Below are 19,088 nucleotides of genomic sequence, written 5' to 3'. Positions count from 1 at the left end.
GTAAAAGGGGCTATACAAATAAATCTGCATTGAATGGAACTGAATATCAATGACTGCCAAGCCAGTGGTCTTCATGACATTTGTTTATTATCCATATGTAGGTTTCATTTCATTGAAGAACAGGGTTAGTTCACCGCACAGGTGCAGCGCAATTCCCAGCGTGACTCGGAAAATGAGGCGCCTCTCACGAACCTTAGTACAGAACCATTTTGGTGTAACATTGAAATAGTCTCCGAGTTCAACGATAGTGTCAACGTCTTCACGCCATTGTCATTCTCATGTACAAAAAGAAACGGATCACAAAAATGAACAACATACAATAGTACTCTATTTCTTGTGTTCAACGGTTTTTGTCTTTTTCATTTTTTATTGTTCCACATATTTATACTTTTACATACAAACAACTACAATCTCTACAGCACAGTACAATGATAAGGTGATAAACTCTTTGTCACATTTAAATTATGGCAATACATTGTTATTGACAAAAGCATCAAAAGACCTATGGGATATTTGTAGAATGGTGGACATTGGCCTTTTAGATAGTTCTCTATATATTTATATATATTCTTCTCTTTTAATCACTACACATCTCGTCGCATGTGGCCTGTTTGTTTTCAGTGTGCTTTCTTTTCCCAAATAGCTTGGGGGGGTCGGAGCAAAGAAACCTGTCAGTCACTTATTGCTTTGATTTCTTTTTGCACACGCGATGGACTGCTGCTAAGTGAGCACGTTCAGAATTACAAAAAGACCCTGTAACAAAAAACATAAAAAAAATAATAATAACAATAATTAAACAACCAGTAACAATCCAAACAGGTGAAGTTCACAAATTCTAGGACTGCTTTTACGTACAAAGTCATAGCTTCACTGAGATCGTTTACTGTAGTTCAGCGATTTCACAGCATACGACAGCAAATATTGACATCCTCGTCTGTAGTTCAATGGGCGGACCAAGGACAACACGGAAGAGACGTGACGGCTAAGAGATACAAGCTGTACAACTGCGGATGAGAACAGATCTCGGCAAAAAATTTGCTTGGCCAACTTGGCAGTGATAGCCTACTGAAGTACGGGAACTTTCGGAAATGACTTGGGATGTGCTTTTCCTATGTGAGCTCAAAATTATTCCCTGATAAATTAAAAAATAACAGCTTTTTCTGAGCCCCTAAAGGTCGATGGAAAAAATGTAAATCCTCATACTATACAGCAGTATGAGGATTTACTTCCAATTCATCATACTATACTGTTATAATCACTAATGTTGTTGGTGTAGTGTGAGTAATACAGCCCTCCATCCAGCTAACGGGTTCAATGCCCTACCCAGGCAAGCACACCAACAAGTCCTTGGGCCAGACTCCTAACTTTACAATTGCCCTCTGTACATGATTAAATTGTAAGTCGCTCTGAAAAAGAGCAACTGCCAAATGCTTAAATGTAACATTTGATTGAAGTGTAGAAACAAAGCTAGCTTAGACATTCTCTGATACTCGTAAACACGTCGTGGCACATAAGAGAAAAGCGTTTAAATTTTCCGGCTCACTTTGACTTCACATTTCTTTCAAAGGTCCTTTAGGGGCTCAGTACAGGTTTGTTGCTCTTTTCGATTGTAACTGAGTAGAATATTGTGCGCCTACGGTTTGGGTCCTACATGAGCGACAGCGCTCGTTTTTTTGGCTCCTATTAGCGTTTGAAACCAGTCTCTGCTTCCTTTTCGCATCATACCAGCTCAAGTCTGAGCTGAAGAAGTAGACCATTTTTGGCGATCACACGTGGCGCACGTAAAGATTGTCACTAATGCAATCTGTGATGTGGTTTCCTACTGACCTCATGGCGAAGAAGTGGAGGCCGTTCCTGGAGCGATTTGTACTGGAATCTCCTAAAGCCTGATTTAGCCTAGTCATGATTTTTGCCTGACTGTATGACACTGAGATTAGGCATGTACAGTAATCTAGCTGACTGAAGTCAGATTGTGCTTGAAATTGATCGCAGTCACTTCCAAAACTACTTTGGTAACAAATCATAATGCTACTAAGTTAATCTGATGCTGAAGTAGAGAGGACCAGCTTACTGTAATGTGTTTTTTGTCTGAGTACGTCTAGAGTATGGCTGCTATCCTACAAAATGGCAGTAAAGAAGAGTGACACCTCTGCATTGTCGCTGTGATAAGCACTATCCGCAAACGGAAGCATCCGAGACTGGAAATCTGGTTTGCTGCTAAAAGGATCTGTGTAGTTAGCGGAAGGCAGTCCTTATTAGTCTATTTAGTAAGAATTGTACGGAACATATGATCAGGTGCTGTCTACGCTGGAGAAAACATAAATCACCAGACTGAAAATCACAACAGAAAGTCATTTGGATACATTTCTGTGCTGTTCACTCAGCTGGCTTCCTCTGACGCCCCCAGTATCAGTTTTGCTCATCAGATCTATTTAATGTTTTAACGTCCAGCATTTTTTTAAACCGGACTTTCATTAAAACGTCTCCAGTGTTCAATTGTAGAGATGTGAACGACACAGCGATAAATTCACCCTGCTTGTGGCACAACCTGTTTCTACAGACATCCAAAGTAAAAAATACTATAAAATCAAACTCGCCATCATATAAATAAATAATAAATACAAATATTCTGTGGAACACCTCAACGTTTCACATGCAAGCACACGCACACATACGTACATACACACCTACAGATACCTCTTTGTCGCCGTAAGAACAGAAAAGAAAGTTTGAACGGACAAGTTACGCATGGATTGCATTTGTATTTACCAGGTCTCTGAATATTTGTTTTTGTTCAAAATAAAAGTACCTTAAAACAATATATATATACAGACATCAAGTAGAACCTATCTAAGACATTATGGTACTATTTCAACATCTGAAACAGAAAGATTTCGTCTAATCAGATTTTTCCCCTATATATTTATATATTTAATATTAGCTAGAGTGTTCAAACAGACAGACTCAACTGTATATTTATATTCAGTACATAATTTACATCATTTTCAAAATAAACCTATTGGGTTTTTGATAGTCTCATCAAACCATCTTGTGCTTGATTTGTTTTTTATTTTTTCCCTTGTGATTTTTTTGTCTTTTTCAAGAAACCTTGTGTTGATGGAAGAAAAGACATTTTTTAAAATATTTTAATCACTAGAACTTTTTTTTGCATTCTCCTCATCAGAAAATGCACGATCAAGGAGAACAAGAGGACGGAATGATGGGCCTGCATGGAACTGGCGGTGTTTGACGAACGCAAATATACAGTAGGTAATGATCGTTCTGGAAAGGGCTTATAACATGGTTTGTGATGGGACACAGCATGCCCATACAAAAAGTAATATATTGAAAATATACTACAATACATCCTATTTATATTTTGAATATATTGACAACATATAACAATATATTTCATTTTCATAGGGGCAACCACAGTCTTATTATATCACATATTTTACATCATCTCAGGCCCTGTCCACACCTGGCATTAACTTATGTCTTGGGTGGTCCAACCATAAGTTGATAGCACTTTCTGGTGCATCTCAGAGACGCACTGTGATCTAATCACTCAGGTGGTCAGGGATGCATATGACCACTTCTTATTTGTAGTGTGAACACTAAAAATGTCCCAACAACAATGTGAGACTCTCTAATCAGCCTGTACATTTACGCAACCAAGCACATTATTGTCTGACAACAAATGGAGCAAGAGACTGGTGCAGTAAATGTCAGAAATCCAATCACATTAGGTGACTGGAGATGCATTCGAGATCCATGGAAATGCCACATGTAAACGGCTATACGTCTCACTGTCTATTTAGGATCAGATCACTTTGGACGGACGTCAGTACCACTTATGAACAGGGCCTTAGAAACCATCATGGGCAGAGTACGAGGTGGGGCAGCACTTAGGTCATATATACTATACTGTCATAAACATATTCTTATGTATTTCCACACTTCATTGGGCCTATATGCTCAACACTTTCAATAAAGCCATTTCTGAAAGAATACCAGCATTCTCTTCATGGCGTACAACTGAACGTCTTTCTGTTTTTCCTAAATAAAACCTTTAACTACGCTATAGTGCACTGGTGATTCTACCATTCCCTTCCACAAACAGCTGTGATCCAAAAGCGAAGACTGTTGGACTGTTGGAGAGAGACACTTTGTCACACGCACATGTCCACTATTCACGTCGTTTTAGAAGAGAGTTCTCACGATATCGCGAGCGGAAAATAACAACAACAACCAGCACCACACTAGAGCAAAAACACTCAAAACACTGTCCGTGCATTAAAAATCAACCCACTGACAACACCCATCATTCTCACCCATGGTTCCCAGCAAACAGAATGGCTTGGACTAAGATTAAAGGGAGAAGTCAAACTCATCACAAACCGGTTCTCACGTTCAAACTATAAATAAACCTGGAATGTGTCTAAAATGGCAGTTGTTTGACGCACACATACGTACACTTGACATAAACACACACACAACCTCTGTTTTCCCTGTAAGGACACTGGAGATAAGGACAAGATCAGACCTGCAGCCCAGGACTCAAACCCAACATCCTTAAGACTGTGCCACTTTAATATAGACAAATACGAGAAAGTGTGAATCTTAACCCTATTTTTTTGGATGAGAGGAACTTGCACAAGACTGGTTTGAACGACGGATGGCTTTTCTGCGGCAAGATTGGTGTTTTGACGTCACCCAACTACATGACCTTAAGGGGAAATGACCCCAGTACAACAATCTGACTTGAGTTGCTAAGAACTGTTTGCTCCTTGCTAAAATGACGGAAATCGTTCAACACAGAAAATGGAGGGGCTATGGTATAACATCTATATCTCCTGTAATGAGAGGACAAAATGGTATTTTTTGTGTGTTTTTCTCCGCTGCTTGCAGCGTGGCTCAATCAATGGGGTTTGGGGAACACTTCGTATTCAACGTCGCCACCTGCTGGCAGGGAGGTTGCACTATTGAAGCACCTGCCCCCGCGTCTCCGGAAGCTTCAGCGCCAGGAAGCTGCCGGCTGCCAGCGCCCCCGAGGCGAAGAGAATGGGCACCGCTTTGGTGATGCCCACGAAGGACTGGAAGATGCTAATTCCCAGCACAGCAGCAAGCTTGCACAGGGCGTTCAGAAAGCCAAAGGCTGTAGTTCTGTGGAAGACAGAATGAACAAGTTTCACAATTTTTAAGTTTACTTAAAATGTTTATTCAAAATGTATTCAATCAGCCATGACATGTCTGGTGTTCAAAATGAGCTTCTTTAAAAGAAAGGTTTGATGAAAAATGCAATTTACACAGTTTTCCACTTACCCTCAGCTAAGACACGTTTTGCTTCTTTAGCACTGGATCTACAAGGCTAATGTAGCTAACAAACACTAGAAGTCAAACGACACCCGTATCTCTTCTATAAATACATCCCCAAAACGTCTCTCAACCTGCTCAAACCACATCCAGCTCTACATAAAGGTCATGCAGACCTATCAGTGTGGTTTGGAGCAGTCTGCCTTATTGTGAACTGTAACAATGAGCAACACTTTACTGTGTTGCTGAACACTGCAGAAAAACATCACTGCAGACAGCAGGTGTTGTGCCGAACTCCTCTTTGCGTGTCATGCAGACACATGAATGCTACAGATGTTCGTGATTTATTTTATAAATCACTTAATCTTGAATTTTCGAACTGAAGATGTACACTTAAAAATGTATCAATGCCTATTGACAAAAAAGGCTGATCCCACTTTTCAGCAACACTTTGACCAATTGTTCATTTTTATAGCTCACAGTAAGTCATGATAAGCCATAAACCACATGGACAAGTCTATGTACATTTTTTTTACAGAAAAGATTTAGGTGACTGTTGATGTCTAGTGTTTGTTAGCAACATCAGCCTCGTAGCTCCAGCTGTCATGGCTGATTAACTCCATCTGGGATAATACAGCCATTATATTGTGCAAACTGCATGCGTAAGTGATCATACAAACTTCTTGAGTTGTTAAGTAATCTCGAATAGCTAATGTTGTTACTGTTATCTATAAAAATGTACAAAAGGACATTGTATAGTAAAACCACTATGCTAGAAGCCTGAGCTGTACGCTTGTCCATTTTTATACATACAGTGTCAGAAACACATCAGGAGATTACTTAACAGTCCAACTTGATCTCAGGCGTGTGTTGATTTAATCATGCAGTTTGCACAATGCTGATTGGTGGTTATAAGTTTCCACTACTTGGTTGAAAAAGATCTGGCGTGTTCTCTTTAATGGAATTCGATCTTTGGGAAACTTTAAATCATGCGCATCACTTCTGCTTAAACCTGAATCAAATATTATATGCCATAAATATTACAGCCTGAATCAAATAACATGAAGGATTGGCCACATGGGGGTGCTGTTTGGCATGTAAGGTAAAACTGTGGCAGGCACCATGGTTACTACACATCCTACCACAAATAACGCGTAGTACTCAATGCCAAGCCAGCTGGGATTTCAGACATTTTGAGAGCGAATTATGAGAGATTCCCCCCAAGAATGATGATGCATGTATGCTGCAGAGAGGAGGTGGCACTGCAGTGGCTATGCAGCAAATGCACTTAAGAGCAATAAAAACACTAGTGTAATTATTACATAGTGTTTACTCTTACCCTATTCATTAGGTGTTTATTTTACAATAAAAAAACCTTAATACATCATGACCTGTAATCCTTAACTCATCATGGCCTTTTACACACCTATAATACAGACAGATGATTTTTAGCAACTTAGCTGCTCGGTTCATCTCAAATATTCCAATATTATATGACTAACTATTGAATTTTAGATAACACTTCAACCCTGCAACAAACCATTCAACTAACCATGTCACAAAGATGTCATGGCAGATGTCCTAAGCTGTCATGAGCTGTCGTAACAGATTATGTCCAGTAATATAACAGGGTCATGTTATTATTACTATGTACGCTTAGGAAAAAATTGGCACGTGACATAAGCTGTCATGACAAACATCATGACCACATATAGCACCTTTCATGACATGTTTAAGGCAATGTTATAGTAAAGTGTTGCCTATTTTACATAAATATGTATTTTACAGGAACAATTTGTCTATTTACATTAGAAGTCTGCAGTCCCATGGGATTCCCGCTGGAGTCCGACAGCCACAGCTGCCAAGCCCAGCAAAACACCAAAAATAACCAAACAGTTATTTGGCAGCAGTGAGCGGTGTGGTTTGGACGTTTGGTTTGGTGGTTTAATTCTTGTTGTGTGTTTACTGGGAATAAATGGCGTTTGGTGAAGTTACTTCACAGTGAGCCTGATGACCATGACTACCATGTTATTTCAGCAGAGAATGATGTATTTGTGAATAGACTGTCAGATATTGGACGTCAGTTCGCCTTGACGCAACTGCACGACCGGGAGCAGATCAAACTGTTTTAGTTGTGGGCGGGAGCTCGACCAACTGTTTTGATTTTCTGGAGGAGCAGGATAAAATCTTGTGGGACTGGGACTGAAAAAACGTGCAGACCTCTAATTTACATGATTTTCTTTTTATCCTAAATGCATTTGATCAGCCGAGACATGTTTTGTGTCCCAAGTTTTGCTTCTTTAGTTTAGAACTGGAAATGCCAGGTTAATGATGCTAACAAACACGCAAAGTAAATAGTCACCCAAACTGTTTCCACAAATACATGTGAAAATCATCATATATTTTTTTCAAATTACAGCGATAAGCTACTTAAAATCATTCAGAAAAACAGAATTTGGTAAAATGACACAGACAGACCTTATTTGAACATTTAAGCTAAAATTGGAACTATGATATCACCCTGTTTTGCCGAAGTATTTCACCTTCAAACTGATGCTGGAATGCAGGGGCGTTTTAAAATGTCACTATGCAGATTCGCAGTGTTAGCACAGTAATACCTAAGGCAGTGGTCTCCAACCCTGGTCCTACAGAGCTACCTTCCTGCAGAGCCTAGTTCCAACCACTCTTTGCCTCACCCACTCCAGCTAATTAACCTCTTCCCAAGTCCCTGACTGGCTGGATCAGATCTATTAGAGTTAGATAACGGCTGGGGCAGCTTATTGGATACAGGCTAGAACTAAACTCAGCAGGAAGGTAGCTCATTGCATCCCATTTTGCAAAAACAGAATGAAGAAATCTACAGGTAGTCCCAGATCTCCCAGTGATGCAGAGCGATCAAGAATGGTTCAAGAGACACGTTGGGCATGTGTTTATGGAAAGTTTGAGAGATTACTGACGTCCAGTGTTTGTTAGCAACATTAGCCTTGTACCTCCTAGTTGTAAACTAAAGAGCTAAAATTGTGACACCAAACATGTCTTGGCTGGCTGACTGTGTTTGAGGTGAGTGGAAAATCATGTAAGTTACCTTTTTTCCGAATCACAGTAGTATTCCTTTAATATCAATATTTCCACATGTGCTACATTCAAACAAGATTAACCTGGCTTACCTCTTATCAGACGGGTACAGCTCTACTGTGAGTACGTCCAGGGAGTTCCACGACGCAATGCTGATGCCTCCAAAGAGACAGAGGAGGGCAATCATGGCAGACTCGCTGTTCCCAAACGACAGGAAGAAACAGCTGACACAGGAGATCACACTGGAGCCAGCTGCAGAGGAGAGAACGTTGGTGTGGTTTTATTCTGAGGCAAAAGAACTATAACTCTAATATACATAATACATGATAAACATAGGCGCAGTACATTCTGTTCCCTCTCCCTGCACTGCACTGTTTAGTGCTTTTACTGCCCCTACACTCTTCACTCAACTAGTCCATCAAGAGGTCAGGTGTGCAGGGAAAACATAAAACTATGTGTTCCATGAAGGAGTAAATACCAGTGCGAAATCTGAAATATGTGTTAACACTTTACTGTAGAGTGGTGTTCACAAGTCTACATGACACCTACATTAGCCCTTCATGACAATAGTATATATCTAATATACATAAACATTTATTAACATTCAAATAGGTGTCATCATTTGTCATAAAGGTTGCATTTGCCAACTTTGATGTCAACATGACACAGCATCTGTCAGGTGTCATGACACTATCTTTGGTAAAATGAAAGTGCAAGTTATGATGACTGACATTGTAGCTCAGTGTATGTCACAGTGACATAATGTTGATGATGTCATATACTTCCCTGGTCAGGCTGGTTGAACAAAAGTGAGCACTTTCTGTGGCCATTAGGTAAAGCAAGTTTCCATAACATTAAAACCACTCCTTGTATCTACACTCATTGTCGATTTTATCAGCTCCCCTTACTATACACATTTGCACATTTCGTAGTTCTACAGTTACAGACTGTAGTCCATCTGTTTCTCTGCATACTTTGTTAGACCCCCGTTTACCCTGTTCTTCAGTGATCAGGACCACCACAAGACCACTACAGAGCAGGTATTATTTAGGTGGTGGCTCATTCTCAGTATTGCAGTGACAGTGACATGGTGGTGGTGTGTTAGTGTGAGTTGTGCTGGTACAAGTGGATCAGTTGTTGTTTTTAAACACTGTGTCCACTCACTGTCCACTCTATTAGACACTCCTACCTTGTTGGTGCACCTTGTAGATGTAAAGTCAGAGACAGTAGCTCATCTCTTCCTGCATCTGTTTGTGTTAGTCATCCTCTAGTCCTTCATCAGTGGTCACAGGACGCTGCCCACAGGACGTTGTTGGCTGGATATTTTTGGTCGGTGGACTGTTCTCAGTCCAGCAGTGACACTGAGGTGATTAAAAACTCCAGCAGCACTGCTGTGTCTGATCCACTCATACCAGCAAAACACACACTAACACACTGTGCTCTGTGGGGGTCCTGACCATTGAAGAACAAGGTAAATGGGGGCTAACAAAGAAGAAACAGATGGACTACAGTCTGTAATTGTAGAACTACAAAATGCACCTATATAGTAAGTGGAGCTGATAAAATGGACAATGAGTGTAGAAACAAGGAGGTGTACTTAATGTTATAGATGATGGGTGTACATAACTCTCAGTACAGTATCAAGACTGTCAGTGTCAAAGCCTTTACTATAAACAGTAGGTTTCTACATCAATGTTCACAACAAATGGTATAAACTGAAAGAGTAACGTTAAGCTGTTGTGTTAATTTTGCAGTTCGAATGCAGTTTTTGATGATAGTGGTCAGTTATCATGGAAGGCTTACATAGGTGCCAAGTAGCCTTATGCACACTGCCCTACAGTAAAGTCCAACAACAGTATGTATTATAGTAGTAATACCATGTATAGTAGCATAATATGGATAGTACACTTGTATAATACTATGTGGTATAGTAATAGGTGTTTATACATTTTCATTACAGATTTGTTACATTAACCTCATAGCTCCACTAATGCCTGACATGTTCTGTCTGACTGACAACATTTGGGGTAAGGGGAAAATTGTGTGAATCTGATTTTTCAGACAGCTGAACTGTCATTTTAATGGAAAATAAGTACTAAGTAGGGCATGTGTAAGAACTGGAAAAAAAAACAAAAATGCAGAATGTACTAGGTGTTGAAGGACTGAATGACTTTGCTTTGAACTCAAAGTAACAAGTACTGGACGTGAATCCAATCCAGTCCTTTTATTCTTAATCACTGGTAGTTAACTGAAACAGCTCCCTGACTGATTACTGCTTCTTCATGAAATCTAGGTAGAGGGGAAAAGTGGAAGGCTCTGGACTGGTATACACTGAATAACCCTTTGCTACTTAAAATTTCTTTCATTGATCTGTTGCATTCACAGCTGACTAGTCACTGACTGGCCTTTACAGGTCACAAGCTCTTTTACCCAGCATCCTCAGGCGTCCGATCTTGTCCATGAGCAAAGCAGACACGATGTTCCCAGGCAGGACAGCCAGCGTGCCCAGGAAACTGACAAAGTAGATCATGTAGGCGTTGTTCTCGTCGCTGAAGTCCAGCAAGCAGCCCTCTTTGTTATGCAGGAAGGTGCTGTTGATGAGACGACTGTTGATCAGTCTGTACTTGTACAGGTCTGAAAAGAAGAAGAGAGGCGGTTTATTACCAGCACCAAATGCCCGTTATATTTATCCATTAATTTGATTGGCTTGAATTGAAAGCCTAGCTCTAATAGTCACAGTTCACCACTGGTGTCCAAACATGTTTACTGATGTCTTTCCCATGGATCTAAAGGCACCCTCTTTCAAAGTCACTTAGATCTTTTCCTCTTGCCAGGTCAACAGGGCCTGCTCAGCATTTTTATACTTGGCACTGAGCATGAAAGGACGTTGATTGCTTAACTGTATCTTACCTGTCTGGAAGCATCTACATTCGTTCACTCATACATTCAGGTTTTTCCTTTAATTTGATACCTGTCTTTATCTTGACCACGAGCAGAGCAGTTAACGTAATATACTGAGAACATATTTTAGTATATTCTCTTTACGTCGTGGAATATATTGACCACATATTGCTATATTCAGTTTTCCTGTGGGCTTATATAGAATCATCTATCAAGAACAATGATGCTAGCTTTCATGTTTAGTGAGTCATGTTAGCATTTGTATACTATCCTACACTCCAAGGCCAACCAGTTTATGCCTGGTCGTATGCAGCTGCAGCCTCACAACAGATGCAGATTTGCTTGAGTAGTGCACATTCAAATCTGTGACCTTTCTAATAATGAATATTTGTGACAGAATAGTTTATTATATGATGACATACCAATGTAAGTAGCCTCATTCATGCTGAAGCGCAGAGAGCACAGAGAGACATTTAAGAAGATTTCGGCCTTTGGTATTCATCTAATAGACCCTTAAAAGCATCTATTTAGGCTCACATAGCGGCAACAGATTTTGTTCCTTCCTTAGGAGACAGCATTGCAGCCTGTGTTGCTAGGATACCTAAAACCATTTCAGTGCATCACATAGTTCCACTGAATGAGGTCATTTTGACTGATGGAGAGTGTATTTGCTGACAGTCCTCTGTTTAAGGATTATAGATGAGAAAGACTGGGCTCAGCCTGTCTCTGCCTTACAAATTTTACTACGCCTGTCCAGACAATTAACGCAAAGCTACCGGACACAGCAGGGGCTCTCAATCTTGCCCTGCAGTTTAGTGCCTCACCTGCTACAACGTCCATTTTGAAGTCATTAAAGGGGTCGTTAACTTCTCTCTCAATGCTCCGCCCATGAATGCACTCTTTTGTAGCTACTGTTCTGAGGTTGGACATTCAACCCAATGAATAACTGTAGTTCACAACTCAGTTTAGAGTGTTACTCATTTCAAATAATATTTATTTTGTATTTATGTAAAAAGTCACGCTGTATAGATCAAGTGTACTTCTTGTATGATCTAGTGGTATTATTAGGGGGCTGCAGGCATTTTTTAAAACTATGTAAACATTTAACAGAGGCTTCTCTAACTCGCAATAAAAAAAAAAAAAGCTGAAGCAGTAAACTTTCTGCTACGCCTATCAATTAAATCCAAATCAATTTATCCCTAAAACCCAAGTATAGAGCAAAAAAGTGCATGCAAAGTAAAGATTACTTGAAATTACGTATTTTGAAAAGACTGAATGGGTTTTTGTCAACAGTCTATAAACCTTGTCCAACTTTGCAACAGCAGCTACTAGGAGTGTAACGATTTAAAATAAAATTTTTATAGAAATCCTGTTGTACATAAAACGTGTGATTTAACATTGTGATATAATAATGTATGATTTAACACCAAAACAACTAGACTATAATCAGTATTTGGACAAAGGTTGAACCAGAACTGATTAACTCTCTAGTTTCAACAGGGTTTCTAGGTTGATTCAACATAGAACAGTATGTGCTCTTTACCATAGAAACCATATCTGAAATCAACGTTGATTCAACAGGTCTGCATAAAACTGGACAAACTGCTATTGGGTTAGCTAACATGCTGGTCACAATATAACAAAATGCATGGGGTAGGTACTGAAAAAGCTGAGCTGAACCTGATACCACGACAGTTTAATGGCTCTATCCATACAGCGAAAGGGTACTACTTTTTGTTGGAAGGAACTGCTAATATTAAAGCACATTTGCTTAAAACGTTCATATCTTTTTTGCTTTAATTTTTATTTTATCTCAAATAATATCACGGCTGCGTAGGTATGAGCCGAGGCAATTACTGTAGATCATCACAGCAGTCCTCCCATGTTCTGTTGCGTAGCTGTTACATTCCTAGTAACTACAAAGGAACACATTTGTGGCTAAAGCCTAGATAGGTCAGTTAGCTAATGGACAAGGCTTGGGATAACAAGGGAGATGGAGGGCAGGATGACTTCCAAGGAGGCCGCCCTGTTCTCACCTGTGTTGTAGAAGAGGGTGGCGATGAAGGTGCAGTTTTTGAAGAAGGTGTTGGTGGAGGTGATATCCTCGAAGTAGCACTCCTCGAACAGGGAGTCCTCAAAGACCATAGACTTCATTTTCAGGTTCAAAAACCTTCAGGAAAGCCAGGAGAAAGTCTCAGCACTCTGGGAAAAACTCAGCTTAGCAAATGGCTAGTATTCGGCGAGGCAAGGTTATTGGTACACAGTCCACATATAAATATACTAACGTCGTGTGGCTCAACTCGGCCAAGTTATCTGAAGACTTCATGCAGAAATGAGTGTTAACACCTGCTGTGTTCATTAGGGAACATTGCAACTACACACTACACTGGAGACCATTATCATTACAAATGCCTTCTGATGAGTGGGCACTTAACGGTCGTGATGCACCAGCGAATCACATTAAAGCTTTCATTCACATCAGCCAGATGAGCAGAAAGAGAACTCTGAAAACAACAGGCTATATATCTCACCGCTGGGGCCCAATATTTCTGAAGTGCTTACTTGTTGTTGAAGTACTCTCCTTGGCGATGGATCTGGTTCTCCAGGGTGAAGTTGAAGGTCACGTGTTCCACTTTCTCCTTGATGAAGACTTTGGTGCGGGAGGAGTACTCCTGCTTCTGCAGGTACTTGATCATGTCAGGGAACCACACGGTCAGGCCGTAGTAGCTTAAGAGAGAGAGAACACGGGGTGCCATGAGACAGCTCATTAAACGCTAATGATTCCAGTAATTAGACCAGAATCATTTTTTATAGAGATGCACAGATTCACTGAAGCCAGGACAGCCTGCGCTAATCCTCCGAGCTTAAACGAACGAAACACTCTGAGCAAAAAAGCTAACAAGGCTAAAAGTTAGCAGTGCATGAAAAACACCAATTAGCCTGATCTCATTTGTTTAATGTGACCTGGTCCTGATAGCTGTGATGCATTCTTACTAGCTGTAGTGTTTTTAGCACTGAACTCTGAGTGGACCTTCAGGTTAAAGAGCGAAATACTGGATGTTTTCATGCTGGAAATCTATGCGGACACATGATTTATGAATCGTGTCTTTTCAACTGTGTGCCAGAATTTTCCTGCTTTTTGAGCAAGCACAGGCTGACTGTGAAAGAAGGAGCCTCTAACAAGGCTAACAGCAAGTATAGGTTAGCAGCATATGTTAAACACCAATAAGTGCAGTTTCATCTGCATAATGCAAAATGTACCTTCGCATCTGCATAATGTACTTAACTGTAGAACTACAAAGTAGTGTACAAATATGGTAAGTGGAGCTGATAAAATGGATAATGAGTGTAGAAACAAAGAGGTGGTTTTAAAGTTGATCAGTGTACAACTCAGCTAGCTAGATATCTACATAGCCAGCTACCTTGCTAACTTTAGCTTTTAGCTTGCTGTTCTCCTCATCTGACGAGTCATTTCTGTCATTTGAGTTTTCAATTATCTCCAATGTAATGATGATTTAAAAACATTTGCTACAGTGATACAGCTGCAATTAGATATTTGGCTAAACCAGCAGTAATGTTAGCTTCCTTCTGCACCAGCTAACAAAAAGAAATCCACCCCAAAGCAGCTGCAGTTCTTTGAAGGTTCCTCCCACTGAAGAGAACTTTGGCAAATGTTCTCAACTTCAGAATGTTTTCTTAGTTCTGAATATAAAAGACCATTAAGTGTTTCCATGTTCTTCGCTGTCTTCACACTACAATACCCAGCATGCATTACACAAAAACATCATACCACCTTTGGGAATTCCTGTGGTGTCAACTAATCCTGACTGCTAGCCTAGCCACCAATCTACAGGCTAATAAATACAACTAAGCTAACTTTAGTTTAACTCTTTCTGCAGTCGTTTCACAAAATAAAGACGTACGTATTCTGTCTTGTGATTCTATCTTTATTTAGCACAAAACTTTGCCAGAGGGAAGTTTTTTTTTACCTCTTCAGCCGGAGAAAAGAAGCCAGACTGAGGTGCGGTATGTAGATAGCCAGGTAGCTACCATGCTAGCTGTTTGCTTGAGTCATTTCATCATTTGATGAATCCATTATTTCCATTGTAATGCTGATTTAAAGACATTAACTACAGTGATACAGCAGCAATACGATATTTGGCATTTGAGTTTTCCATTATCTCTAATGTAATGATGATTTAAAAACATTTACTACAGTGATACAGCTGCAATTAGATATTTTTGATATTACGGCTATCCAGCAGTAATGTTAGCTTCCTTTTGCACCAGCTAACAAAAAGAAATCCACCCCAGAGCAGCTGCAGTTCTTCGAAGGTTCCTCCCACCATCAAGGTCATCAGAACATGGTTTTCCTAGTCTTTAAAATGGAACATCTCACTCTAGAGACTGACACACTGCTGTAGGATGCAAGTAGAATTGTATGCAAGAAACATAACAAAGTTTCAATTTTTCATTTTGACTGCAGTGCTACTGTTTGAATCCTCTAATTAGAGAGTGAAATATGGATACTGGAATTGCGCCTCTTCTGCCATGTGTCATATTATTAAGCTGCCTGGTTTTGAGTGAACTGAGGTTGACAGGCCTTCTAACTAGGCTAACAGTGAAAAAAGTTAGCAATGCAAAAGAAACACCAACAAGCACAATTTCATTTGTGTCATTACAGCTGTAAAGCACTGTTAGAGGTATTAGCATTCTGAGGAGCTGAACACTTAAGGATGAGGTTAACAACTGAAGGACACGTCCTCTACCTGAAAGACATGGAGAACCACACAGCCATCAGCATGTAGGTGACGCGGCGGTACTCAGGATTGAAAACAGTCAGGAAGTTGCCCCACACCTGCGAGAGTTCAGTGACAGGACGTTAACACAGACAAGACAATGCTCTACTGGAGGTTTGTTACTGTTACAGAAATTCTTTTTATAAAAATCAATTTTTCCCTATAATCAGTCAGAAAGACGTTTGGATGAAATGGATAATGTTTTTGCACAGCAGTAGCAACCATCTCAAAACCTTTTGGTCTTTCCTATAAATTCCGATAAATATCTGTCGTTCCTTTATATTTCTATAATGTAAGTGTTACAATACCTGCAAGTCTATTTGAGATTACTTCACAACTCGATGCAGTTTGAGGCAAGCATCATCATGCATTCATGCAGTTGGTACGATGCTAATTAGTGCAGTCCAAGCTTCTTTAGTGGCAACAACTAAAGAAGTAAACTTTAGACACCAAACATGTCTTGGCTGACTGACTACATTTCGAGTGAGAGGAAAATGCCTTTTTACCAAACTGTTACTTTAAGCAACCAGGCAGTGTAATTCAGTCAGCTAACAGACTATTTATTAGTCTGTCAGCTGAGCAGCAATTACATGTTTTCGTCACTGTATTCTCCACTGACGTGGCATCATGGCATCAGTCCTACTGACTGGTGGCTTGTTGGCTGAGAATGAGTCTAATCATTTATAGATCTGATGTCTAACTGAAGTACCTGATGAAAGAGATTGGTGAGCTTGATTCTCCAGCGCTGGTGCCAGGCTGTGGCCTCACCTCCCATGTCCACCAACTCGTCCATCTGCTTCACTGTCTTGATAGTGGTCACCTAGGGATTCAACAGTATACAGCTCATGTATCACTGCTATACGTTAAACTGTTCCTCTTCGTCTATTGATCAGTATTAATAGTAGGCTGTTGACTTAGGTCTTAAGCTTTTCTTCTTAAGACATTTTCAGTTGATGCATTTACATAACTGGTTTGACATACATCACCGAGAAGTCTTTCACAATGATCAGAAACCAGTAAATACCTTTTACCATTTTATCGTATAAACAAATTCCTTCTTAACCCCTTAAGTTATTACATACTAAGACTTATTATTTACTAACTACAGGGACTTCAATGCGAACTGGCTGAGTTATTCTTAGGTTATAGAAGTCTGTTATAAAATATTGGGTCTGCCAACTGAAGAGAACTTTGGCAAATGTTCTCAACTTCAGAATGTTTTCTTAGTTCTGAATATAAAAGACCATTAAGTTTTTCCATGTTCTTCGCTGTCCTCGCACTACAATACCCAGCATGCATTACACAAAGACATCATACCACCTTTGGGAATCCCTGTGGTGTCAACTAATCCTGACTGCTAGCCTAGCCACCAATCTACAGGCTAATAAATGCAATGAAGCTAAGATTAGTTTAACTCTTTCTGCAGTCGTTTCACAAAATAAAGATGTACGTATTCTGTCTTGTGATTCTATCTTTATTTTTACCCCTTCAGCTGGAGAAAAGAAGCCAGACTGAGGTGCGGTATGTAGATAGCCAGGTAGCTACCATGTTAGCTTTTTGCTTGAGTCATTTTATCATTTGAATAATCCTTTATTACATTGTAATGCTGCTCTGAGACTTTAACTATAGTGATACAGCAGCAATAAGATATTTGGCTTCCTAGCAGTAACATCAGCTCTCTGGCTTCCTTCTGTGTTTACCAGCTAACAAAAAAACACACTGAAAACAGCCCGTCCCCAAATATCCTCCCAGATATAGATTTTCAGATGTAGGTTTTCGAAGATACGTCATCAAACGACAGCTGCAGTTACATTTTTCATTTTGGCCAGAGTGTCTCTTTCTATCTGCACATCCAGTTATTCATTTATGGGTAGTGAACAAAAGGTGTTCATCACTGTCACACAGTTCTGACAGTTTTCTGACTTTAACACAGAACACCTCACGAAAAAAACACTGTTTAGCGCACTCCCCCTCCCAGCCTGCACCACATCCGTGTTAACCACAAAATAACAGTATCCAAGGAAACACACAGCAATTTTCAGATCAAACAGAAGTTTGCATATTTCACATGACTAATTCTAAGACTCAGAAGTATCACATGAACATGTGACACTTTGATCTCCGCCACTGCCGTAACAGATAAATGGAAGCTCATTAGCATGACTGAATAATTCATTTTTTAATTGGAGCGATTCAAATTCCCAAGTTTCTGCCATTTTTCTGAGCACTTGTAAGAGTCGCTGGTACTTACAGAGAAGACCCTCTCAGGGTAGCCCTTGGCCCTCATGTTGGTGTCATGGACTTGTTTCAGGATCATCCAGGCTTCATCATGTTTTCCGTTCTGTTAAAAGCAGACAGTCGGTTAGAGTGGATCAATGATCATTTTAATTTCATATTTGCCCTAATTGTCTGTCACATGACAAGACAGAAAATGCAAATTTCCAGGTTTTGGCACATCACACAGGTTTTCAGGTCATCATTCAGGTAGCTTCAAAACGGAACGTGCTGGATTGAGAATTGTCTTATTTGAGGAACACTGGTCTACACTGTTTTACCCAGACAAAATATCTAATTTTCTTTCCACTGCACTCCAAAATGTAGTTATTTAGCTAAGATTTGTTTGGTGTCTAAAATTTGCTTCTTTAGTTTTGCGCTGGGCTAATGTACAGAACAAGTCATAGAAGTCATCAGTTTAACAAAATGCAAACTGCCTAAATCATTACTTACTTGTTTCAAACCGTGTTAAACTGCTGGTAATCTTAGACTTGCTTATGTTGTTTATAATACTGTTTGACAGCCATCTCAAACTCAGATTACTTGAGGGGCCACTAGACAGGGAACAAAGCGTCCCATATTTTTTTCCATTTCTCTTTTTCCAACTGCATAACATATATATTAATTTAAATGTGTCTTAGTCAGGGTTTTTAACAATTCTTCTGTCACCACAAAACACAATTACTACTATTATGACTACTAATATTTGTTTGTTTATAATAA

The 19,088-nt window shown here is 39.8% G+C and overlaps 1 protein-coding gene across 1 annotated transcript in view; it reads right to left on the bottom strand.

The window, feature by feature from the left end:
* Window positions 1–65: 65 nt before the first annotated feature.
* sv2a (synaptic vesicle glycoprotein 2A) overlaps window positions 66–19,088 on the bottom strand; it is a 74,302-nt gene continuing 55,279 nt past the window's right edge. The window contains exons 6-13 of the mRNA XM_036558350.1: window positions 18,343–18,432; window positions 16,801–16,911; window positions 16,062–16,150; window positions 13,855–14,019; window positions 13,329–13,462; window positions 10,822–11,025; window positions 8,484–8,643; window positions 66–5,166 (exon numbers count right to left, since the gene is read on the bottom strand). Coding sequence (XP_036414243.1) covers window positions 4,983–5,166; window positions 8,484–8,643; window positions 10,822–11,025; window positions 13,329–13,462; window positions 13,855–14,019; window positions 16,062–16,150; window positions 16,801–16,911; window positions 18,343–18,432 — 1,137 coding nt within the window. The 3' untranslated portion in view covers window positions 66–4,982. The remainder of the gene's footprint in view (window positions 5,167–8,483; window positions 8,644–10,821; window positions 11,026–13,328; window positions 13,463–13,854; window positions 14,020–16,061; window positions 16,151–16,800; window positions 16,912–18,342; window positions 18,433–19,088) is intronic.

The sequence above is a fragment of the Colossoma macropomum genome, unplaced genomic scaffold, assembly GCF_904425465.1.
Source record: "Colossoma macropomum unplaced genomic scaffold, Colossoma_macropomum, whole genome shotgun sequence".
Taxonomy (NCBI): Eukaryota; Metazoa; Chordata; class Actinopteri; order Characiformes; family Serrasalmidae; genus Colossoma; species Colossoma macropomum.
Note: the sequence above shows the minus strand (reverse complement) of the source record. Positions and strands in the feature narration are given on the sequence as shown.